Genomic DNA, 27,355 nt, shown 5'->3' on the forward strand with positions numbered 1-27,355 from the left:
CATTTTGGGGATGGCCACTACCTAAAAAATCTTCCAGAATCATAACCTATGTACGGTATGCTAATTGAACCAATATACATTCATTTCATGTTTTCCATGCTCAAACAGCCATATGAATGGTCAGTATTTTTTATCGTTGCAAAGGGCTCACATACATCATCATTCAATGTCACAAAACTGAAAAACGTGGCCCAACATTAAGTGCAACAACTCAATGAACTCAAACCCAACAAGCATGATATTCATTGCAGATGTAGTGGCGATTTAAGTGGATATCTTTAATGACTGATATCGTTTCTAAGCAAACTAGACGCATGGGTTTGCCTTTCAATTCTATGAATTCTTCTCATCTTTCTTGACCGAGTTTTCTAACTCGATCAATTATTTATTTATTTTGGTGGCAACTGGCGGCCCGCGGGCCGCCAGTTGCCCATCCCTGCTCTAGGGTCTATAACATAACCGCGTTGTCTGATTAGTCTAAATCATTTTTCACAATTTACCAGCTCTCATATTGGGTCCGCATTTATTTGAGACCATATGCACAGAAATGCAGATGGAGGGAGCTCCCGCGAGTTTTTAAAGTCATGTGGCATGTCGCATAGGGAAGTTATCGCCAGCATTTCTGACATTTTGATCCCAGAATGCATTATGTTATGCGAGGCAACACAGGCTTGATCTGAAACTCGCCTAACGTGTGCCACGTGTAGTCTTATCAAAAACAGGTGAACAATTTTAGATAAAAGCACAAACATAAATAATCAAACCACTTACACTGTTATCGTTCTCAATGAGTGTGTACAAAAACATTAAATATTTTGCTTTTATATTAAAACAAACGAGTGGCCCCCATCCCACAGAGAAACATTTGGTCATTACAAGGTGTTGCACACATCAGCTGAACACAGGAAGATGAACATTTGGTGAGCAGGAACGTGGGTGTAGAGGAAGCTTTGTACAAGATGAACCTTTAGAGATATACATATTTAGGTCTTCAACAAGGTAAAATCAAAAGGTACCATACAAATAAAGAATACAGAACTGGGCAAGCATGTTGTCTAGTTCCTATAATCAAGTTTTTGAGTGGTGATTGGTGATAAAGGCAATTTATGATATTATATAAATCCTGAACGTGGAAACTGAGCCGTAATGGAATGCCATGTTCTTCATGAACTCTAAATCCTACAGATTTGCAACGAAAGTACAAAAAGATTAACTCCAAGAATTGCTACAGTAAAAACAAAAAGTATACTGGATGAAACAGTTTTACACTGGTTTTCAAATTGGCTTTCATCAAGCATTATCTGCCGTTGGGGCTGTAAACTTTTTATTAAATAAACATTTCGAAAGTCAACATCTTTTTAATAGTTAAAAAACTTTTTTTTTTTGATTGCACAACAATCACAAAAATAGAATCCAATGTATACGGCATCCTGTGTTGAGTCCAAAGCGCCCTGTTGAAGCTCGGGTGATGAGCATTCGTTAAACTATCACAAGAATTCTCACTGTCCAAGTCTTGCAAATACATAAATACATCCACAGCTGCGAAGCCTCAGAAACATTGTAGCCAGGCGGCCGTGTGGGATAGTGCAAATCTGTGATTGACAGCCAGTCCTGTGTGAATCCTTGCAGTCCTCCTACTGGATGCTCAACTCAAGTTTGGATCGCTCCTTCAGCCACGTTCACATCACATCCGCTTCTCTGGTTAATGGCCTCTCCAAACTCCTTCCTCAATTCGTAATCCTCTCATCGAATCTTATCCGGGTCCAGATTGTCAAGGTCGATATCGGGGGAGGCTTCGCAACAGAGGCACATCATCTGTGTGCGCCGGGAGAAGGAATCTGACCGAGGTATGGCAGGGGACAGAGGACAAGGAGCAACGGTTAGTACAGTCAGTACACAATACACAGAACAATTTACGTACAATAATAAGATCATTTAGTTGACAAAAGGACATTGCAAGAAATCAATACTTGATGCAACGAGAATTTATGGTCAGGTGATTTCTCACGCGTCTTCAGCTAGTGCAATGTACCACTGAGGAGCAGGTTCAGACAGGTTTAGAGGCCGTGTTCATGACTGCTCGCACAGGATTTCTGGCATAAAACACAGGGTCTTTTGAAATGTGGGTTAAACCCCTTACTACTTAAGGCAGGCTTTCAGTTTTGCAAAGTACGTGCAGAATATCCTTAGCCCCTTTCAACATCTCTCCGCATCCCTCCTTCTAGGTGGTCTAAAACTCCAGGGTCTAAAGGGGGTCTAAAACTCATAACAGTGATACACTAAAACAATTTCCATTAAGGCCCTAGTATACCAGAAACAAAATCTGTTTTTCTTAACTGGCCATCATGCAAATCTTTTTAAAGTAAAGCTGCCATGTGGTATATTTTTTTAAATGTGCGAGTCCTTCGTGTATATTGTTAAACGGCCGCAGACTGCGGTGACGGTGAGAAAATACTTTGGTTTCGGCAGCAAATTCCTTCTGTCGTCGTCGACAGGCACTGGTTTCTAGTTGGGGCCTCCTACCTATGGCTTTGTTCAGGAAGGCCGGTCTGGAGCTGGCCGGCAGGTGGATGCACAGGAAGTAGACGGGTACGCCGGAGAGAGCCACGACGATGCCCACCAGGGAGTTGATGGGGTCACTGTAGAGGGACATGAGCACCAGGAAGACGCTGCACAGGCAGTAGACCACGGGGAAGAACAGGCTCAGCTGGGGGGGGGGAGGAAGGGCACACAGGGGAGTCAATACGACACATTCTGATCATTGGACAGGACATTGAAGAGACAAGTGAGAGTGGCTTGAGAATGTGCTGAAGAACAGGAACCTGCTGGAAATCAGTTATTTTACTATGACAGGCCCGTTTTAAATTGTAACTTTGTTACTTTTAATACCTTCCTGCTTGATAAAAAAATAAAAAGTTTCCGTTTTTATTTTCTGATCCCGTCTGCGTTTTCGTTATCGCGGAATTCATAGGGCCCTAGATAGTGTAGTGGCGGAGGCATTAGGGACAGGACGATCCCTAATATCCAATATCCAAGTACATTCCTCTACTGAAACCTCCCATCTTGCACTCGATGGAAATATTTGTATCCAAAGCAAAACTGAAAGGATACAGGTGAACGTCTGCGGTACCGGACGATCACAGAGATCGGGCAGCCCTAGTGCAAAACCACACCCACACATGTTGATGCTGAAGTGCATGAGAGTGAACGGCGAAAACAAATCCTCTCCAAGCTCCAACGATCTAGTGGATTTAGACGAGTCTAGACGAATTAGTCGAGGGGCCACACGAGTTATTTGTAGAAAGTACTTTACACAATAAATGTGGTTAAGGACCTGTAGCGCACCGGTGACGCTTCGCTACATACTCTGAAATTGACAACAAAATCTCAAAAGTTTGCCATTGCAAAGTGGCACGGCGAAAGTCCCCCGCCTATGGAATCGCACGTGCTCCGAGTAAAAAGCACCGTGTCTGACTGACGGGCTTAAGAAGCCCCTCCTGTGGACGCCAAGTCCACCACCACCGCCTCCTACAGCCATATGAATACTCTAGTTCAACTAGGGGCGTACGGTGTAAACGCTATAGAAATAAACCGGTGTGAATTTGCGCTAAGGTATGGATTTTGACGTTACCGTGTGACCGGTAGACAGTGTTGTGTGCGACGCGTTACAAAGAAAGTAACACGATAATACCAGGGATGCACTGTCTTGCTTTTCAACAAAAAAAATCTAGTACAAAATTTAATACTGAACATTTTCTGACATTCCAGAAGACCTTATAGCAAAAATATAACTTGAAATAAATGTGAGTGAGTAAAACAAAATATTTAGTTGCGCGCACTTCACATAAATGCGCGTCACTTGGGAGACGAACCCGATTGGCTACCATGAAACATGACTCTGCCTTAGCAAATCATAATCGCTTATCTCATTGTTAACCCACCCGGTCTCCTCCCGAGCAGTCTGTGTGTGCAGCCAGGGGTGCGTTCGGATTACGCAGTTCAATTCAATCAATTAATAGTAAGGCACCGCATTTAACATACAGTAATGGCGTTGTAACGATGGAAACGGTAATTAGTTAGATTATCCCGTTACTGAATAAAGAACGGCGTTACCCAACGCCGTTCTTTTAAACAGTGTTATTACCAACACTGGTAAGGGATACTCAATTTAATCAGATTTTTACATCCAGATTGAGGCAGATGTACAAAGCGCTGATTATGTGATTGTTATCTCGTCAATGCGGAAACCGCAACATTAGACCGTCACTCAAGATAAGGTAATACTTTGGCACGGTTCCTTTACGCAACAACAAACTCAAACTAATTCTCTCGCAGCCATTTGTGGACATTTCTGCTGTTGGACTTTCAATTAAAAAATTAGGAAGACGAGTGCCATCCTATCCTATTAATTTGTGAATCCAACAGATTTTGATGGCAGACAAGCTCAAACCTGGGTGAACATTTAATTTTCGTTCGCTTCAAATGTATTTTGACCAATGACGTCAGTGGGACGGGGATATGCAGGGAGCAAACTGACCAACAGAACTACAACAAACTAATATGGCGGATTCATCTCAGACCCAGAGGGACTGATAGCATTGCGTTTCCAATGTTGGGTAACCCTTGTGGGCCGACAGCTAAAGGCACACTCAGTCATCACTGGTAAACCAAACGCTTCCTCGCCACCCTCTGACCGTCCAGGCCGACCCAGCGCCCAGGGGGAGAGCTACAGCCGAGGGACCGCTGGACGTTCACAAGGAACAACTCCCACTTGAAGGTACAGTCTATCAACGAGGGGTTTGAACGTAGAGACGGTTCTTAATGTGGGGAAAAGGCTAGCATTGTATGTTTAGGGTGAACCGTTGCTTTGAGGAGCAGACGGCGGGGGCTACCTTGACGGGGCGATTCCTCTCGGGGAACTTCTTGCGCAGGTAGATCAGACTGCCGATGGACAGGCCGATGAACAGCCAGTAGTTGAAGCTGAAGTAGTTGATGAGCTGGTAGACGTCGCTCACGCACAGGTAGATCAGAGCCATGCCACCCTGAACGGATACAAAAGAAAAAAAACACAAAACCAGAAGGGAGGGAACGACAATAAATAACCTCAGGAGTTGTTCAGTTTCGACAGCACAGGACTTTTTTTTAGTCAATATAATTTGTGTTTGAAATTGTAAATAATTATAATTGAAGAAAATACTTTTGTTTTGAGAATTTGATCAGGTGAAGATCAATTGGCCGTTTATGACAGAACTAAATGCAAACGAAGTATTGGATTTATTCATCGTTGAACCACGGCTGAACCACTGACGTTGAAGAGCAGGGCGGGGATGGGTGTGAAGCGTTTGATGTGGATCATGCACAGGACCTTGGGCAGCTGACCTTCTCTGGACCCCACGAAGAACAACCTGAGGGCGTTGAACCAACAATAAAGATCAACAAGCGGCCTTTAGAACGACATCATCAAGAGGATCTCATCATCGTCAACAAGGGCCTTATCATGGTTCCCATTAATAGTCATCAGCGGTCCACAATAGACTCATCACCACGTCACTCATCTCAAACGAGGGAAAAACGCTTGAAATCGACGATTGAGTCTTTAATCAACAGGTCACAACGTTGACCATCTCCTCGAGCCGATTGCGATAGAGGGAAGGTTCGAGGGTCGGAGGTCGGAGCGGGTGCGTCGGCGCTGGGTCACCTGGAGGCGGCGATGATGGAGGAGTTGAGGCCGCCGTAGCAGGAGATGGCCACCGCCAGTGGGATGATCCAGCGGGCCCAACCCAGAATCAGGTCGGCAAACGTCTGGAGGAGAAGAAGGTCAGCACGTCGTTCAGCATTCTCGGGTTACAGGTCGAGCAAAAAAAAGAAGAACGCCTCCGTTCTACGTGGAAACACCGTCTCAATTGTCCCGTCAGACGACAGGGAAACGTTTATAGCCAGTCATGCATATGTCACATTTCATCTTGATCTAATCGTCTGTGGATGAGTTGCAGGCGCTGAAATAAACTGATGGGATGTGGAGGCTCGTCATTGAACAAACCCAAAAGTATAGCACAGACATAACACACGTGGTACCCATGTCGCCCAATATGTGAAAGCGTTGAATTACACTTGCACTGTACTTCTGACCTTTATCCGTCTGCAGCAACAAAGGAGCAAAGACACTCGTGGCGAGAGAGGAAACACAACTCACGGTCGTAATGGAACCCGTCAAGCGGTTTACTGTTAGAGGGACTTTCAGCCTACTGGAAATGATTGCTGATAATTACAGCTCCACTCATTCTAATTGGGAAACCAGAGCCACCCAGGAGCCCGGTAACCATGGACGCATCGACTGGAGACCACCAACCCGCCCCCTAATCACATCCCCGCCCCCCCCCCCCCCCCCCCCCGAATGGCTCTCTTCCTGCTCGGCCCTCTAACAGCGTTAGGGTTCCCCGTTGTCATGTAGAGTCCTGAGCGTAGCGCACACTGTTCTGACTGAGCAGCGGTTTGGTGCAGCCCAGATGGCCCCCGGGAGGAGGGGGGGACGACGACGACCAGACAACACACAGGAGAGGAACTGAAAGCAGCAACAACAGGAAGGAGAGGACATCACCAGATGGGGCCAAATGTGAGATTGTTAATTAAGAGCAGTGTGTGCGCGTGTGTGTGTGTCTCACCACAGCCACTGCTTCGCTGTTGATGATAGTCTCCATGTCCATGACTACGTAGTAGGCAATGTTGGTCATGATGTAGATCACCGTGACGATGGGCATGGAAATGGCGATGGCCAGGGGCAGATTCCTGAGGGGGGAAACGGTTGAAGAGAAGCTTTGGCCTACGGTTGTCATCAGATGTCATCAGCAGCCACACACCGAGCGTTCCAGAGAATGCGTTACTTCCATTTACGGTCAGTTACATGGATGACAGGTACAGAAAAGGCAATTCATGGATGACTGGGGGTTAGGCCGCAGGCATTGGTGATTCGACCCAGTAACCGTCGGCTGGGGGTCAAACACTCCACTGGCCACTAACCTACCCGTCCCCCTGATTTAGAGAACTTTACAGAAATGTCAAAGCAGCCATGAAAAGTCTCAACAAGAATTCCCTCCGAGCAATCGCTCAAGGACCTCTGATAGAGCCATGGGGTGTTAGTGCATGACGGGGGGGGGGAGGCCCTGGGCCAGCGGTCCCCACCTCTCTGGGTTCTGGATCTCCTCGGTGATGAAGTTGAGCGTGTCCCAGCCAGAGTAGGAGTAGAGGGCCGAGTAGAGGGCCAGGGCGATGTCCCCCGGGTTCAGCTTTGAGCCCTTGAACGAGTTCTCAAAGTTCTGGGTGTTACCTGGGAACGGGTAGGGAATACACACACAAACACAATGGAAGGGACATCATCCAGTTAGAATAGGAAAGGTGTCCTGTGAGGCGAGAGTTAAGAAATCTGAATAAACAAAAAAAGGCAAAACAAATGACAGCAATGACAGGAGAACTGGCTCAACAAGACGGACGAGATTCGGACGAGAATATCATGCCACTAACCAACACATTATAGATGATGCAACCTCATATTTTGAAGTAGAAACATTTCTGTTCGGGTCCGTCAAAGATTAATTTGCTGGAATTCCAAGACTGGAATTACTTTTCTTCTTATCAATTTCCTGAACCATCGCAATGATGAAAGTCATGTCCTAGCTGCCATCCATTCCGAAACAAAGTCTGTCTCGTCACCCACCCCGCTGGATAGCCAATGCACCAGGTAATATATCCAGCTAGGAAATATTTCCTCCTTTCATTTTCATTTCCCCTTGACCCAATAACAGGTTCTTGGATCAGATTGTTAAAAGCATTGCAAATGGTACGAGACATGGAAACATCAGTAATACTGTCACACTGCAAGTGAATCTTGTCGTTTCTCTTGGTCTCTTAGGCCTGCTGGGTGATTCTGTTTCTCCCCCCCCCCCTGCAATTGTATGTTATTTTTGTAACATAAATGGGTGGTATTCTAGTGTGGGAAGTACAATAAACCTAACTAACCTAAACTGTGAAGGCAGAATGAGTGGGAGGACAGAATGAGATATTATAAATAGATGGTGCAGGCTGAGAGGGGGGGGGGGGGCTCACCTTGGGCCAGCCTGACCAGGCCGGCGATGATGATGAGGATGAGGGCCAGGACCTTGGCCACGGTGGAGCCCACCTGCAGGATTGCTCCCCACTTCACCTTCATGCAGTTCACAAACGTCAACAAGCCTGGGGCACGGGGGGCAGAGGAACACAGCTGTTACAGGCAGGGACCTCCTTTAGGCAGGGAGCACACTGGCATGATTAAGAGCAGGGATCTGGACGTCAAGTCCCATTCCACACACAATCCCTGGTGGATAGAAAGTGAACACAGAAAGCTTCATTTTTTTTTTTTTTAATTGTTTTCATTTATTTGACATTATCAATAGCAATATAATAAAGTAGAAGACCTGACACTTTGGCAAGGCGATTTGAATGCCTCTGTACATCATAGTGTAAATCAAGAGAATGTCCAACTCTTGAGCATATACTGTACTAAAAAGGCAGGGAGCTGTAGGCAAGAGATACACCCGCCGAGTCTGACAAGAAAAGCACATATGCTCATGCTTGTTATTACACACACACACAATCATTTTACGCGTTTGTGGTAAATACAGTGAAATTTAAAAAACTTCTAGATTTCTTCCGTAGCACCTGTGTATTGCTAACTCTGTCGAAAACATGAACAGAAGGATTGAATTTAAACGTATGGTCTGGTCGCAGAATGTATTGGCCTGTCCTGACGTGAGACCTGGCACATTTCACACCTTTATCTTAATTGCCTTTAACACCAACCACCTCTAGCGCCAACTGCCAGTAATTTAGCACTAGCCATTCCACATTTCACTGAGATATTTCAGAAGCATTCCTTCCATATTCTAACAATGATAACAATAAAACAAATAACTTGAAAGATTATGTATTAGTTCGTCACACCGCTCAGGAATTCCTAAAACCAAATGTGGCTTCATCTCCTCAGTTCAGTTGGTTCTTAGGTCTAGACAAGAATAAATACTAGACTTTGGCCCCGTGAGCAGATCAAAAAGGTCACACGGCAAGATTACAGATAAACATTATTTGAGATTAACGGGAAATAACCAAACTTATCTGAAACAGAACCATTTACCCTACATGTTTGAAGTGCACTACAACTCCCTTTATTGGCCAATCTATTGCCGTGTACATAAAATAGAGCCACATGAAATCTGTTTTATATTTTCCCAAATTCCATTTCTCCGAAATCTGTGTTTTACCAGCTGAATTCTGGATGGTTTTCATCAGAGAAGATCTACTTTTGTGAATTAATAAAACATTAACAATTGAATAAGATATAACAGTATATCTTTCCCCACAATAGCTCCTAGTTTTGGAATAATAATTAGCATGTTAACAGCTCAGCAATGACGATGTTTAGAACCATATTCAGTAGAACAATTATCTGTAAGTCCTTAATAGATTCTCGTCCTGAATCTGCTGATCGCTCGTCATTTTTAGGAGGAATGCTCTGATAACATGGAGCTGTTCTTTGTTCTTCACATGGACTTTAAGTTGTAATTACGCATATTTTTAGTTAGGGTTAGTTTTATAGTGTTTAAGAGGACTCTTGACGATGTGACCCCCCCTCACTCCTCAAACAGCACGATCGAAAACGGAATTATGTATGCCTATTAGTCTGTACTTTTACTATTATTAAACATTTAGGTTGCTACAATAGTCAGGCCAACTTTTGATATTATTTCTTTAACAATTTCAGCCAAATTATAGAGTTTATTCAATATTCCACGTTTTACCATTGATTCCGTCCACGTTTATTTTTTTCATAGGGCTGTGAGGGCGTCCTTAAGCAAGACGCCTTACGCCCGTCGGCTACAGACTGGTATCTAAAGAGTCACCGCGGGTGGCTTTGGAAAAAAATTAAGATCGGCGTGGGGCTTACATATGATGGCAGCTGCAATGAGACGGACTGCGTCGTAAGGGGCGGCGCAGGTGGGGTAGAAGGGCTGGACGAGGTAGATGGAAAAGGTGAGGGCGATGACTGCCTGGCAGGCCGGCTCCACGATCATCAGCGACGTCCATAACCTACAACACCACATCAATCAGGGTCAAATTCCTCTGACAGGACATGGCCTTACGAGAAGTGGCAAACCATGAACTTCTGCTCAGTTGAGTCAATTTCTGTCAGACATTTTGCATTACCCATACAGTTTGCTCATTATTTTAGTGAAAAAAATAATTGTCTAGCAAGTGGTGACATAATACATACTCGATATATCGCTATAGATGTCGCCCAACTTCTCTCTAAAACGTTGCAGAAGCCGGCCCATGAAAGAAAGAAAGAAAGAAAGAAAGAAAGAAAGGCGAAGGAATGAAAAGGTGAAGAGCCATGATGACGAGATCAAAGCGGACCAACAGCTCTGTGGATCATTACACTTCGTTTCAATTCATTGGCCACTAGAAACTAATGCTATACTACAACCTAAAAGTATTTTTTTTTCCTGCAACAGTTTCAGCAGCTTGGAAAAAACATTAATTGGATAACCACTAGTCCCATTGCGTCTCCATAGTTGGAGAATAGGATCATCTTTCATTCCTGGTCCCAGATAATAATCAACAAATTGCAGACAAATTACAGTTCTTCTCCAACATAACTAACTAGGCGTTGGGCAATTTCGTCTGGTAACTTTGTCTCGCACATACAGGTGTACTTTATGAAATCTTCAGCAGATATACAAACCTCTGCTTTGTTATATACCTTCATATCACAAAACAAATACACATTTGGCCAAGTGCCATCTGCAACAGAGGCTGCTGCACCCGCAGAGGTAAATGCCCCAAGACAAACTCACTGAAAACACACATACAATAAATCACAACTAGGAATGACTTTGGCGCTTAAAGCTGATTTTGGCGAATAAAGCTGTCAAAACCCTATTGCTACACATCAGAATGAGCTAGCACGTGTGAGTTTAAAGGTTTCACATGATTTCTAGCCAGTCCAAACTGAGATCTTGGTGCTCTTTAACCATTATAATTATACAATTTAATACTTTTGAACGCTTGAGCGCTTGAACTTCTTTTGTGGCGCTACAGATCACATGATTGAATCCCTCCTGTATGCACACACATTCCTATGCCGGGGTCGGGGCGAGTATGACCTTGAAACGAGAGTTGATATGGGAGGCCAACCTACCGAACAAAGGCCAGGAGCCCCCCGAAGGCCTCCAGGATGTAGGCGTACGAGGCTCCCGACTTGGTTATGGTGGTGCCCAGCTCGGCGTAGCACAGCGCTCCGAACACGGAGAAGATGCCTCCGATGGCCCACACCACCAGAGACAGCCCAAACGACCCGGTGTGTAAGAGGACCCCCTTCAGAGAGACGGCCACAGAGAGTGAGGGCAGAGACATGAGGCTGAACTGGATGATAAAAGTGGCAATGGACGGTAACTCAGTACTAGCTGACATAATGAGAGGTGACATAATGAGAGGCTTGAATTAGCTTAGCGGACGGCTACCATCCTGTAGAGAAAGGGATTTCTGTTGGTTTGAAAAAAAAAATAACTTTGATAAATGGAAGAGCAATACATCTCTATTTACATGAATAGGACAGTCCATAAGGTGGAAAACATGCATATTTGTTACGAGGCCTACTTGTAATGCAAATTTGCGTTCCATCTTGTAGCTCTCCTGTCAATAGCCAGCTGACTTATGAGGCATTGCATCCAACGCGCCAGGGGTGCAGTGGGCGGGGGAACGCTGTCCGCCACACTCCACTGTAAAAAGTCAACGTTTTCTTCCTGCCCGTTTGTTTTCACTATGGCAGCACCGTCTTCTGTTTGTGTTCATGTTGGACTTTCATTGTGTTTTTGCATATAGCAATTTACTCATATCAGTTATACGTTTAATTTTACTCATATAACCCTCGACAAAGTATTGGTCTTGTTTAATAGACAATGTGTTTGTCGTGACTTCAGGCCTAGCCTATCTGTAAACTGGTGGTAGCATGGCGATGTTAGGAGCTGTGGTTATTTTTTGAGTTGAACCATTCATTTGTTGAGTGACATGAGTTTGTCTAGACCTGTAGGTAGGCATATTGTTGTAATAAATGGGCTAATGAGAAAGAAGCATTATTATTAAACAGGTGGGTTTTCTGAAGTTGTGCGCGGGTTCGTGTGCACGCGGGATTTGTTTTTGATGACGTCATACAGTCCCCCCACAAAAGAAAATCCCCACTACCGCACTGCAAAGCGCCTCACGACACCATGAGAACCACACTAAGCCACGTCTTCAGCCTACCTTTGGAGACACAAAGATGCCGGAGCCGATCATGTTACCCACGATGAGGCAGACGCCGTGCAGGAGGGAGATCTCCTGTTTCAACCTCACCCCGCTGTTCTGGGACACCGTGTCCAGGCCGGCCACCATCTTGGCGGCGGGGGCGGGAGAGCAGTTACACAGGAGGAGGTTACTGAGGGCCAATCGATGAGGGAGATAGGCTGGCTCAAAGGATCGCACCGCACAAAGTTGTCTGGAAAGACGAAAGGGAAATTATTAAAAAAAATGGGAGGATGGATTGGGGGCGGGGGGGGCGGGGGGGGCGGGGGTGTTGCATAACAGATGGGAGGATGGGTGGGAGGGCGGTAGTTTAGTAGACCTAGGCTATTTTGGTTATATTGCTAAATTTGGTTATGGTGATGAGTAAAAGGTCTTTTACTGGTTTTGGACATTTTGATTGATTGTTTAATTGAAATTAGAATAACCTAAATCAGATTGTTTAGAGGAACAGGGGAAAATATTTAATCTGATGTCCATCAATTGAACCGTTTATCGAAAACTAGGTAGTATAACATTAAATTAATTATACCTTAACATATAAGTTGTGTAAAGACGTCCATTCAACCACCAGTCTTTTTTTTTTTAAACGTCTACCTTTCAAATACTAAAATGTGATAGTGGTACGTGAACCAACATAACAGCCAACAAGGAAAAATGAAGTACGGTTATCAATGGTGTTGCCTTCCCTGAAAGTTAAATGCATGCACATAAGTCTATGCATAAGATAAAATAACCAAGTAAACGCAAACCCTTCCTTCCATTCTGCATGTCAGAAATCACCTATGGGCGCGAGACCTATTGCTCTACGACAATAGCTTTGGAGGAATGTCTCATTCAAAAGAAAAGCCCCGGGCTATTGTTTCTAATTATTTCGTCAAAAACACACAGCTGACTAAGCGGAGGATAATCCAACCCCAAACAGAGGCATTCAGCGGGAAACTGATAAAGTATTAAACGCCCCTGGTGGATATGATGCAACCCATGCTAATAGTTAGCTCCAAACAAGAGAAAACAGCTGTACTTACCATTTGCTTAACCAAATACTCAATCAGAGACTTTGCACCGTAAAACAAAAAGCACCCGATTCAAACCACACAAGAAACGCGAAGCCTCGTACAGTGTGAGTGAGGGTTCCTCAATGAATTGATTTGTTCTTCCTCAACACGTGTGATATATAATGTTCACCATCAACCAGAGAAGGAGGTTATACATGATACTGCTGTGCTTGTGCTCGCCCCCCGGTAAAACAGCCCCGCCCCCTCCCTTACATCATCCAAAGACGTTACTTCAATGCATTGGTGTCAACATCATACGGAGAAGAGTGGGAGATTTTTGAACTGTTAAATTAATAAGAGGAAAGGTTGTTAAGAGTTGGAAAATTAAAAAAAGAAAAGTCTTGCAATATATGTCGGCGTGCATTTCGATTGTGGAATAGAGTGTGCTTGACTCATTGAGAAACATTTGAGCGTCGTTGCTTTCGGGCTTGTCGGGTGAGCATCATGAAATATTGCTAATACATGGATGCCAGGTTAGGAATAATCCACCATAATAACAAAGTAGACCGAAGATGAGAACGTAGTTGGATACGTAGTTGGATAGTAGTATTTTGTGGCGCTGGTGCCTCTGTGATGGCCCAGACCTTTTTTCCCAGACCTTGGAAAAGCGGCATAGCTTCGTGTATGGCACGCCAACTGGGCACAGCTTTTGGCCGTGATATTATATATTATATTATGTAGATATCTATAGGCCTATATTATTTAGTGCGTCGGTTTCTCTGGCGTCCCTTGTCATTCCACAACACGTAAAGACTGACCATGTTTGAGAATGTGCAGAAATAAACATAGCGGTCACAAGAGGAAGTCTCTCCTCATACACGCACGCGACTAAATTCGCGTGATGAAATTTGTACGAATCAGATTCAGATAACTATTTATCCCAGAAGTGCACAATTCAGTTTGCAGTTCCCAGTCATGAATAAATAAACACAAGAAATAGCAATATTTTATATTAATACGCACTGGTTTCCCATACAACACTGTGCAAACAGCATTCCTCTCATAGCATTCCCCTCATGCTATCTAGTCCGAAATAGCACCTACATGCGAAATGCTGGAAAACATGGGCTTTAGCGCTATTTGTTGGTCTGATAGGGTACGACCGGATAGAGGTCTTCTTTGGCTTCATTCTGTAGCTTCCTACACCAGAAGTCTAGATTGTGCCGTTCAAATAAAAGTTGAATTGAAACTAAAAAAACGTAGGCTTATATATGTTTTAACAGAGCGATCTCAAAACGTTTTAGATCCCCATCCAAGGCGATGGGGTCACAGACACACACTCACACACACGCACACACGCACACACACACACACACACACACACACACACACACACACACACACACACACACACACACACACACACACACACACACACACACACACACACACACACTATCGCACACTATCACACACTATCGAAGCTTTTACTTTAAATCCAGCTGTACTTTATTTTCCATTTTCACCAGAAAGATAAATTCTGATACCAGAGAGAAAGGATAAGGGTGATGGGTGAAGGGGTTGAGACCCAAGTTCTGCCTTGATTAGAGAGTCATGGAATCTGTTGGAGTCCCAGAGAAAGGACCAAGTGTGGTAGAAATTAACCTTACATTCTATGTTAAACTATGATTATTATTAGGCCTACATATCATATATATACTTTAATGGTGGAGAAGAGCTGATCACCTTTAACCTAGATGTTGTGTGCCGTGTGACACCAGTGAGTGGGTCCAGGACATTCTCACCTGATGGGCCATGTGGCACATCAGTCAGAGAGTCCAGTCTACTCCCATTTTGATGTACTCTCTGAAGACAATGCTTACATTCACACGCCTGCATCATCTCTGTTTGTATAAGGATAATATATGTTCTAAGGTCTCATTGGGATTCAGAAGACATTGGGGTATGCTGACATCCACACAGTATGACCCTGATGGGAAATTCTATATTTGATGAAAGTCCAACTTTGTATTGTGTAAAATTCGGGGATATAAGGAGCTGTCTGGGATTCATTCAGTAGTGTGTATTCGAGGATACCATTCGGCTTTGTTGTCTCTCGTTTGCGGGTGGCAATAAACTCTTCATCTATACTTGACCTGGACTCCCCGATTCCTCTTGCTTTTAGCTAGTTGAAGTGAATTAGATAAGTTGCTATTATTAATGCTACAACACAAGTTCCTTTAGGTCGGTTGGGAGTCCCAGCGAAAGGACCAAGTTCCTTTAGGTCAAGTTGGAGTCCTGACGTGGGTAACTTTGAAGGGTTTGAGACCAGAGTTCTGTCTGGGTTACAGTCCTAGAATCCGGGTTGGAGTCCCAGAGAAAGGACCAAGTTCCTTTAGGTCGGGTTGGAGTCCCGACATGTGTACCGGGGAGACTGTTGTTCTGATCTTAAATACATTGCATCTAAAATGCTGATCTATTTTACTCATTTCTTTGCATATTTTTTATTTTGCTTATCTATTATTTTATTTTATTGTATGACGATGTTTATGTGTGAAGCACTTTGTGTCTGCCTTGTGTATGAAGAGTGCTATATCAATAAAGTTCCCTTGCCTTGCCTACTTTGACTCGTCAAAGCATTCCTACTATTTGAACTATAAAGTTGAACTCTCGGTCTGTGATTTCAATACATAACTTAGGCCGGCAAATTGTGAAGGCATCCTGCAACTTTTAAACACGGTACTCTGTCCCCCCCATGTGGTTACTATATATACCACACACATATATTGACGTTCCTGGAAAGGCGCTGTGTCTGCCACGGCTGTCAGTGGCTATGTGGGGCCACATACAGTAGCAAGCCAACGATTGCTGCATAATGTTATTGTTGTAACAGTTATCCAAGAACTTATCGAAGAATACAACATTTGTTTCCTGATTAAACAAGCTGAAATAACCCGCTGTGGCACTGTGAATTATATTACCCTATGTGTTTTCAGGATGACGTGGACCGGGAAATCGCTCCACGTCATTTATTATGAGTTACAAAATCACAGGCTGCACTATGTTTAGGGATTCCAAAACCACCCTGTAAACCTCACAAGAAAGTACAGGTTGCAGATCAATACATATTCATCCGTAACAGATGAACAACTCTATCACGCACACGCACATAACATTTGGCAGCCACTAGGGAACTGTGTAATTCCGTGTGAACCATCTATTTATCTACCTGCCTCACTCATTTTCTAAGGACTTGTGCAATATTGGGTTATCATGTTTACAAGTCATTCAACTGCACTTTAACTCAGTTTTAGTTATATTTATATTAGATGTGTATTCATGTTTGTTTTTAATCATGATGTAGGCCTATATATTGTTTATGTATGTTCCTTGTCCTCTCTTTTTCAAGCACCAGGGGGGAGTTCTCCCAAATTTCGCTGTACCCGTACCTGTACCTGTACTTTGACAAATAAAGATCATTCATTCATGCTGAAATTGTGCCAATGTAAGCATTGCACCCTAACGTTGGTGAGATCATGGTTACTGGTCATCTGCGATCCAGGAGCATCATTATGCAGAGACACCGCCGTCGACAGCCATTGCTTTGGGTGGATTCAGAAGGGATCGGTCTACGATGGCTGACGACACTCCACTGACGCCTTTTCTCTTTGCCTAGCCCAAATTTCATCCGGCATGTGGATGGTAATCATACAGCAGTGCCATGGACGGCTATTGTAGAATGGTGACGTTCCTGAAGGGCTCAAACAACAATAGAGCTAACACGGTGACAACGGGACACTCCCATGCAGTGGAGGAGTTTAGCCGACCACTGCACCTTAGGACTGTTCTGGGGCAGAGAACACAGGAGTCTGGGAGGACATGAGGAGAATCAGAGGAGAGTCCTCTCTGTGCTGACTGGAAGCTCTGCTCGTGACCAACGGGTGGAACGTTTTTACAGAGACTCAAACAAAAATTGCAGCCATGTTAATGCCCCAATGAGTCATGATTTGGGGTCAAAAGGTAAACTTGACCCCAAAACCAACCAACGTCTTCTGTGTACGTTACATTTACCTCCCAAGAGTCAATAGAACCCTTTAGTTCAGAGCTCCACATAACCAATATCTACAGGACGATGTGCTAGTCCCATCCAGCTCTATGGGGCAGAACCACACCTTCTGCTCGTAATCCACAAACACCAGCAGTCTGTTACAGATGCATATGATACCATATCAGATTGTTTGTCCCCACATCGATTGTGATCACCCGTGCACCCGCCATAATGTACAGACAACTGTTTGCGCAAATGGAGCCAACTTCTTTTCCAACCCATGGGAAAATGATTGTGACAGTAAGTTTCACAAGCTTTTTTGATCCCTCAATGGTGCATATAGGGATTGAAATGGAAATAACAGATTCCCTGATAAGTCAAATGTCACTCTGAATATGGCTGTAGTTTCTTGCCTTAGCAGTATTTCAGACCAGTCAGATGAGAACAATATTTTCCCATAAGGCCACCTTCGGCTAATTTCGCTCTGTCGTCTCTGCATATGGTTATTTTGGACACTGATGAAAAAGGGCAAGCATAGCATAGTTCCATCTGATCCTGGAACATTTTGTCGCACCATGGATGGGAGTCGAGACACCTGAATGAAGTATGCCTGAAGGATTCAAATGTGTGTTGATACAATATAAACCTTAAGAGGCAATTAGGACAACCAATCCAGTAGGTATTGCCTAGCAGGACTGGACTTCCCATCATAGACCATTTAAGATCATTTGACCAATCTCTGTGATGAAGTCACTAAAACTGCAGGTGGCATTGATACCTACAAAGAATAAAAGAGTAAATAAATGTTAAAGAATTAAATAATATGTATCATCCAGATAGAATACATTCATCTGCCGTGAGCTATGATGAAGTGAACACAATCAAAATCATTCTTATGCTAGCTAACTGTATAAGCCATTCACTTATGGGGCATTTCAGTGTGAATTAAGGCTCTTTTTACATTTTAACGATATACGCCGGGTTATGCCGTCCAGCTCACTTAAGTTCAAGCCCTGCTCATAAGGCTGGTCCAAGGCACTTCGGCGTCGTTCGGCAAACTACCGTCCACCCCCATGGCAGAGATGTGAGATGGACACATTCGATGCTTTTGATGTTAACATAGGCCCTATACCGCTGCCACGGCAGTGTGAGAAGAATTCCTGTAGATCGGACCTGCAGAACTACTGCACGTCCTTTAGGATTTAGGATTTAGATATAAGACTTCGATTAAGATATAAAATGATTTTTTTTAGATTCAAGATTTAGATTGAACATATAATTATAATTTACGTTAAATTATCCGAAGAGGAGACATGAGAATCGCAGTGCAGTTTTGAAGGTGTTTATTATAGGCCTACTGGGGAAAATATAGCAAAGCTCGAGCGAAATCTAGAAAAAGTCAAGCACGTTCTTCACATCAAAAGTTTACAAACGGCGTGACTGTAAGTCAGCCTATGCGAGTACATGTCACCAGCAGACCGCCTTGATTCGCACATTTCCAGCACCATGATGGAGGCTTAGGGCCCATGGTCTCCTGCCCCCACCCTGTCCCAAAGAGACGAGCCGTCGCAGAAACAAAGACGATCCAACCGCCCTTTAAAAAGAGCTATTAACGCAGTGGCTTGAACTCCACACTAGGCCTCCTACATCCAGAGCAAGTGCATTGGGTTTACCATCGCTTGTTTCTATAGGGGGATATTATGACGATCTACGTCAGGGGGAGTAGGCAGCCAATCTGCTCGGGCACACTCGCGCAGACGCTCATCAACGACGACGAGGCGCGCGCCACCAGCCGCATCAGCACCACCGACACCACCACCAGCAGCATCAGTAGCAGCAGCAGCAGCCGCCCCGTCTCTCCGTCCTCCCTCTTCTTCCACATAGCTCAGTAGTGCTGACTCAGTGCCTTCCCGCCCGTCTCTGTGCCGCCGTCCTCCTCCATCCCAGCAGCAGCACTCAACGCACCCAACGGAAAACATGGCTAAGACAGCGATCGGTGAGTCTCTTTTTGCCTATATATATATTTTGTGCGTTGGTCGGTTGTGTCGTGGATGGTATACGCAGGCTTTGAGTTGGTTGGGGGGGATTCTTGTGGCGACACCCACCCATGGCACAAAAGGCTGAGGTATTGGGGAGCGGTCAAACTCATTTACAAGTCAGGTGAAAACAAAGGGCGTTATGCGAATGTTTTTTTTTATGGTTATATCTCTGCAAAGAGAACGAACCAACGGTTGGATTTGTTGAAATGATAAAAGCCCACGATGGTTGAGATCATTCTGGGCTTCAGTCAATAATTTCTAGGATGAGCATCACTGACGCATATTTTTGGTGAAAAAAAAAAAATCCAATGGAGTCAAAAGGAAATCAAATGCTTATCATTCGCGTTGATCACGTATACCAGCTTTATCCTATTATTAAGGGAACAGCAGGTTTTATTCAATGCACAAGTGCTGCACCGTTTTGCTGCCGGTCGCACACCCGTGCAGCATAATGCAGCGCCAGCGACCCCACCCAACATCTCGGCTCTCCGGCCCAAGCCAGCCTAACTGATGGATGCGGGATCAATCGACCGCGGAAAACGTGGTTATCACGACCAGACCCCCACATTGGAATCATCCTGAACCGCAACTTTGGGTTTTGTACGACCTCTAAATGTGGGAGTGCGGATGAAATGTCATCTTGTAGTCTGGTATACGCACTTGTAATTGCTGAACAGAAGAAGGGAAGAATTTACGATTGGCGATAAATGAACGTGTCACGGATGTTACGGGAAGATGATAACATATATATGGTCGATCATGTAGGCCTACCAGGTTTACAACATTGACTTAGAGGTGTATTCTAGTGGGCATCATTTCGACAAAATATTTCTGATATCACAGCACGATTTTTTTTTGTATGAGAGCATGTAGGCCTAATTGGATATATTGACATTCATTGCTAACCAATTGCATCGCCTGCCATCATTACCCAAACGTAATTGACTATGATATTTAGTTGCGAAGTATTAAATGATGATAGCTGCGTTTCTTAATTGTGACCTCGTGGTCTCGTTCAGAGAATCGTCTTCCCCCTGACGAGACTGGTGATGGATGGTGTCCAGCGCAGACAGACAGCAATATAGTTTTATCGCCGGCAGAGTCAACTAATCACTAGGGCCTAAGTGATATGTATCCCCCACCCCCTCTTTCGCCCACCCACCGAACCTCGCCCCCTCCCTGGTTCATCTTGTGTTGTTGAAAGGAATGCAGAATGGGATGGGCTCGAGCCAGACGCTCTTGAAAAAAAAGCCTATAGTCAGCTTTTATTGCGAACTCTTCGCACCCGCGCGCCCTGCTGCTGAAGATGGACGTCACGTGGTATTCCTGGTTCCCTCCGTCATGTTTTTTTTTTCTTTGGTCAGAAGCGTCCAAATGGGCGTCCACTCGTTATGTAGACATACCTATGATAGTTTCGCAATGACTTTGAGTGACGATCACTTTTAATAGGGTCGTTCAATTTTGTAACAAAACATAAATAGAACTGCACACTATTTAAAACCAACCCAGTCCCTTGACGACTGAAACGCCTAGGCATAAGAGTATAGGTGTATGACCCTCTGGAGCTCGCCTCGTTAGGTGTGGTCAATCAATAGCTTTGTGTGGGGCAGGCAGAGTCTCCTCTGTGGCCAACATACTCAGAGGGCCCCTCCATACCCGGGCCCGTGTTGCTATTTACAAGGTGGCGACTCACGGTATGAATCATGCAGTTCATCTCACCGCTTAGCCTCCCCTCTGCTCTAAACCCTGCAGTCAAACCAGGATATATTAGCCGGTTCTTGGCACACAGCTTAACACTCCACTGGCTTGGATATGGGCGTCAGCCACTTTTATGGTGATTATTTGTCTGCATCATTTCCCCTGATGAGGATATCTTATAAATTGCGATGATGATCCCTGCAGACATATTTTAGTCGTCTAGCAACCAAGAGCTTCAGATGTTCCCCCTTTATCGTTTTTTCATCACATCTTCTACTGCGTCTCATTCTAAAGCCGGTTCCTTCCACAAGGCAACACGTTAACTACTAATGTGAGAGCTGCTCATATGCCCCACGCAATTGAGTTGATATGTTTGTCGGCTTCCCTGGGTGTATTATGGGATATACTACCACAATGGGTTTCTGTGAAGTTTATCAGGCAATGTTTAAGGGGTGTTTCTGTTACCATCTCAGGTGTGTCAGCCTGGTGCATCTCTCCACCTACACAGGAGGATAGGATTACGGCCACCACGTCTAGCCCACTACCAACCCTGCCCTTAACGACCCTATTCCCTGATATATGTGTCCGATGACATGCCCCATCATCGTAAACCCCTCCCCTCACCTGCATAATATCTCCATTATATGGACGTCTGGTGCATGAGGCTTTAAAGAGCCATCTATCTGCCAAGGCGCTTCGGCCCACACGCTGCAGCCGCCGGGTTACAGGGCCGAGAGGCGCAGTAAACACTGTAATATGAAAGCCCAGATTCCCTCAGACACCAGAGGCAATTACAGCGCTGCGCTGCTGTGTGTGTTGCTGTCTTCCGCTCCTTTTTTTATTGGGCGCAAGGTGCCGTGCCCGATCCTACCTCAACGCAAACCCTGCATACAGACTGAGAGATTGGGTTGGATGAGAAAGAAATGAAAATGTCAGAGAGAAAGCTTGACAAGTGCTGAGGAGCGATGATGAGAGCAGAGCGAGGCGGTCAGCCTCAGAGGAGGCCCTTGAGAGGGGAGGCAGAGTGTCCTAGTGACAGAGAGAGAGAGAGAGAGAGAGAGAGAGAGAGAGAGAGAGAGAGAGAGAGAGAGAGAGAGAGAGAGAGAGAGAGAGAGAGAGAGAGAGAGAGGGAGAGCACGCCATGGAGGGAGGGAGAGAGCGTGCAGTAGAGAGAGAGAGAGTGAGAGCGAAAGAGTGACATCTCTATTGTTAGAGGCTGAGGAAGTGGCGATGAAGAAACAGATTGCGGGGGAGAGTGCATCAGCAACAGATGAAGCCGAAGGGGAGAGAGAGAGAGAGAGAGAGAGAGCGAGAGAGTGCTGGAGAGAGAGAGAGAGAGAGAGAGAGAGAGAGAGAGAGAGAGCGAGAGAGTGCTGGAGAGAGAGAGAGAGCGAGAGATGGATGAATGGAGGAGATGGTGGTAAGTCTGAAGGATACAAGCGAACAAGCAAGAGGAGGATGAGGAGGAGTAGAAGAAGGAGGAAGAGCAGGATATTGACGATATGCTCAGCCAGCCTGATGGATGTGAGAAGGGATTGCAGTGTGTGTGCGTGCGTGTGCATGTGTGTGTGCGTGTGCATGCGTGTGTGTGTGTGTGTGTGTGTGTGTGTGCGTGCGTGTGCGTGCGTGTGCGTGTGCATGCGTTTGTGCGTGTGAGTGTGTGTGTGTGTGTGTGTGGGTGTGCGTTTGGGGCAGGAAGGGTCCTGCTGAGAGAGGCAGGAGGAGGAGCAGTAACACCAGCTGGTGGGCCTTGCCGGCCTTGATGTTTGGTCATGTGACTCTCCCTCCCTGCCGCATCACGGCGGGACTGGCGGTCTGTTGCACGATGATACGTACAGCAGTAGAAATACAAATCTAGCACGGAATATACCATTTCTTAGAGGGGGTATACAATGTATTGCTTGAGACAAAAGATCAAATAATTAATTATAATTAGCATTTCTTCCTCCAGGACAATTGATTAACCATTAATCATTTTTTTTTTTTTTTAATTTTCTTTCAGTTTTTATTTGCAGTTTTATCCGAAGCCACATCCAGGAAGATTTTTAGATACTAAATGTTGATGGGAAACCTGACACAGGATTTAACAAAAAGGTATCCATATCCACATTTAATACTCTTTGGCAGTGGTCAACGTTCCTGGCAGTAAACATAGCAGTAACATTTCCGCTACGTTCAGCATGTCGTCAGCCAATAGACCCGACCGCAAACAACGTTTCCCTGGTTGACGGGACACCACTAACCGACCAAGCAATGGAAATGGGAGAACCGACGTGACCCAGGGACACTTAACCTCGATGATCCACTCCGCTTCCTCGTCAATAGGTCACATCCTCACCTGTCAAGGGCTACTGAGGGAGGGGAGGGGGGCAGATGCACCCCCCTCTGTCTGCACCCCCCTCTGTTCGCTGAAATGGTCCGCTCCGCTAATTACTGTATATATTAAAGCTGCATGCACCTGAGGTGGCTGCCTCCATTAGGGGGCCCGGGGGGAGAGAAGGTGGAAGGGAGGGAGGGAGGGGGGTGTATCCCAGCGGGGGTCCGTGTGAGAGCCCATGTGGAACATTTTCTTCCTCCATCTTCTATTCTTCTCTTCACTGCCACTCCTCATGTTTTTGTTTCTTCTCTGCGATTTATGAACCCACACTTGCCCCGGGTTAACACACACACACACACACACACACACACACACACAGACAAACACACACGCACACACACACGCAAACATACACATACACGCACACGGACACACATAATCACACACATATTCACACTCACACACACACACGCACACACACATATATACACACACACTCACACAAACATATTAACACACACACACACTGACACATACACACTCACATGCACACACATATTCACACACATACACACACAGATTTACACACACACACACACACACACACACACACACACACACACACACACACACACACACACACACACACACACACACACACACACATCCACACACATAAATATCCACACACATAAACATGTAGACACACACACACAGGCACATATATATACCATAAATATATACATATATACCCATACACTAACACACACACACACATGCAGAAACAGACCACAGCATCCACTCCTTGAATCTCAAAATCTCTCTCTCAACATTATTCATTCTTTGTCAGCGCATGACACAACCACACCTTTCTCCCCTAGGCTCGCTCTATCTCTCCCATTCACTTCCTCTCTCTCCAACTCCCACTACCTCCCCCCCCCCGGGCCCTCCCCCTCCCCCTCTGGGGAAGGGGTTAACAAGGCCACCGGAGAGCAGAGAGTGCTGCATGGGAGACTTGATCGCATTACTGTGGCGTCTGCTGGTCTACAGCGCAGGGGCCTGAGGGATGAAAGAGAGAGGGTAAGGGAGGGAGAGAGTCAGAGAGAGAGAGAGAGGGAGGGGGAGATGGAGTAACAAAGAGAGAGAGAGGGAGAGAGAGATGGAGTAACAGAGGGAGAGAGAGGGCGAGAGAGAGAGAGAGAGGGGGCGAGGGGTGGAGTAACAGATGGAAAGAGATGGAGAGAAATGGAGTATCACAGGGAGAGAGAAGGAGAGAGAGATGGATTCACAGAGAGAGAGAAGGAGAGAGAGATGGAATATCAGTGAGAGCTGGAGGGAGGGAGGGAGTAACAGAGAGAGGGAGGGGGAGATGAAGTAACAGAGAGAGAGGGAGGGAGGGAGGGAGGGAGAGGGGGCGATGGAATAACAGAGAGAGAGATGGAGTAACAGAGGGAGAGAAGGAGGGAGGGAGAGAAGGAGGGAGGGAGAGATGGAGTAACAGAGGGAGAGAAGGAGGGAGGGAGAGATGGAGTAACAGAGAGAGAGAAGGAGGGAGGGAGAGAAGGAGTAACAGAGAGAGAGAAGGAGGGAGGGAGGGAGAGGGGGCGATGGAATAACAGAGAGAGAGATGGAGTAACAGAGGGAGAGAAGGAGGGAGGGAGAGAAGGAGTAACAGAGGGAGAGAAGGAGGGAGGGAGAGATGGAGTAACAGAGGGAGAGAAGGAGGGAGGGAGAGAGAGAAGGAGGGAGGGAGAGATGGAGTAACAGAGGGAGAGAAGGAGGGAGGGAGAGATGGAGTAACAGAGGGAGATAGGGAGAGAGGGAGGGAGGGAGTAACAGAGAGAGATCCTAGCCTGGATACTGTACTGTGTACTCTGCTCAGACATGAATCAATATGGCAGACATGCCTGTCCCGTGGCGCTGTGTGATGGATTACCCCGTAGCGTACCGCCTCTTGGCACGCCGCTGTTCCACGGTGATGCACTGCGACTGTACCCAACCCGCGCTACGACCTTATGCTAAGGAAGAGCACTGCGCTCATCCTGCGGTGGGCAGGACATATCCACCCAGCCTCTCCTAGACGGCAAAACAACCATGGGCCTGCATTGAAAAATAGTATCAAAAATGATATTAGCAGAAGAAGCAAGGTCAAACGGGGTTAGTGGTGGTGTTTTTTCCCCTGGTATTTGACTGTATGCCCTCTGTAGACGTTTTGCTGCTGGCTTTGGAGCAGTCGTGCATCAGGGCTAGATATGGATCCTGCTGCGGCTCCTCTCATGCTATCTCTCTCATAGAGGGACTGCAGGCCAGGGGACTAGAAAGGCATATTGCTGCAATATACTGATAAAACAAAGCCTTCACTATCAGCATCCTCGTAGACCAAAACAATATAATCCAATGGCTAAGTCATTGGCCTCAGCTTGATTTATTCAAGTGTTTTGATTGGCTCTGGCTTTTCCCCGACAAACAAAACTGTAAGCATTATGGCTTGTTTTTTAATTGTACCTGTAGGCTTACTTTAACAACAGACCTCTCAGAACCTTTTAGTCTCGAACAAAATGGCTGAGAGGCAAGGCACGCAGAGTTGGTAAATAAATGATACTGTAGATATGTGCGGCATAGCTAATGATGCGTGGGAAAGCCGATGGGCATGGCAGCTGCTCTCACTTTTTCTGTATGATGGGGGGGGGGGGGGGGGGGGGGGGATTTGCAGCAAGTCAGGCCACCGTACAACAACAGCCTAAATTTATACCAGCACAGTGAGAACAAAGCACCCAAAATGGCTTCAAAACCCTGGGCAATACAACAGACCAGACCAGACAGCCTTTGAAGCAGAGGGTGTCTGTTTGAAGGTTTCGCTGAATATTTATTTTCCTTATCTGAAGATGAGATGTGATACAAAGGCCTCCTGAGGAGAGAGAAGTGGGTTAATGATATTGTGTGTGTGTGTGTGTGTGTGTGTATGGTATGTGTGTATGTGTGTGTGTGTGAGGATACATGCATGTTGTAGAGATAACACCCTGTACAGACACACTCACACAAACAGACATTCAAGCACACACGCACACAATTGCGCACCCTCAAACCCAAACACACACACACACGCTAACAATACTATTTTAATCTTCCTCCCCAGCCTACAAAGAGAAGATGAAGGAGATCTCAGTTATATCGCTGATCTGCTCCTGCCTCTATCCAGAGAGCCGCAAGGACATCCTTGGGGACTTTGAAGGTACGTCGGGACCTGTTGGAGACGCCAGCAACAGTTCTCCACATGCAAACAGAAAATACTTTAACGTAGCCAGACACTTTTCAGTTTCCCAAGGCATTTTGTTCAGAAGTTAGCACTTTGTAATTTACCTTCTCATGTATATTTTTGACTTACAATTACAATTAGGGCATTTAGCAGACGCTTTTATCCAAAGTGACATTGACACACCGACGGCAGACAGCCAGCTCGAGCAGTTAGGGTTAAGTCTCTTGCTCAGGGACACATCAACACTCGAGGAGGAACTGGGACCATTCAGTTACAAGACAACTGCTCTGAGCTGGGCCGACTTCTGTTTTAAATTATTGAATTTCTTTGATAGTCGTTAAATGTCTTTCAAATGCGATTCCTGTGTATGCAAAGCACCCGGAAGTGTCTTTGTGTTTGAAGGGTACTATAATAATAATAATAATAATACATTTTATTTATAATGCACTTTATATTCAAGAATCTCAAAGTGCTTCAGAGAAAAAAAAACGATTAAAAGGGGGAACCTCAAAGAAAGTTGAGCTAAATGCTCTTTTAAAGAGATGGGTTTTGAGGTTTTTAAAAAGAGCTGTAGTCTGTGGAGCCCTCAGGTGGTCAGGGAGGGCGTTCCATAGTCTAGGGGCAGCAGCAGAA

General features: G+C 45.4%; 1 protein-coding gene across 1 annotated transcript; it reads right to left on the minus strand.

Annotated features, from left to right (window-relative positions):
- Window positions 1-808: 808 nt before the first annotated feature.
- Window positions 809-13,623, minus strand: si:dkeyp-120h9.1 (Y+L amino acid transporter 2-like). Its single transcript, XM_060043124.1, has 12 exons — window positions 13,395-13,623; window positions 12,331-12,562; window positions 11,228-11,403; window positions 9,974-10,116; window positions 8,101-8,226; window positions 7,180-7,324; window positions 6,663-6,786; window positions 5,699-5,802; window positions 5,309-5,405; window positions 4,893-5,042; window positions 2,524-2,707; window positions 809-1,838 (listed from the first exon to the last, which is right to left on the minus strand). Exons 2-12 carry the CDS (start codon window positions 12,457-12,459, stop codon window positions 1,744-1,746), a joined length of 1,473 nt encoding a protein of 490 aa, XP_059899107.1. The 5' UTR covers window positions 12,460-12,562; window positions 13,395-13,623; the 3' UTR covers window positions 809-1,743.
- Between the last annotated feature and the right edge of the window lie 13,732 nt (window positions 13,624-27,355).

Source organism: Gadus macrocephalus, chromosome 22 (assembly GCF_031168955.1).
Source record: "Gadus macrocephalus chromosome 22, ASM3116895v1".
Classification (NCBI taxonomy): domain Eukaryota; kingdom Metazoa; phylum Chordata; class Actinopteri; order Gadiformes; family Gadidae; genus Gadus; species Gadus macrocephalus.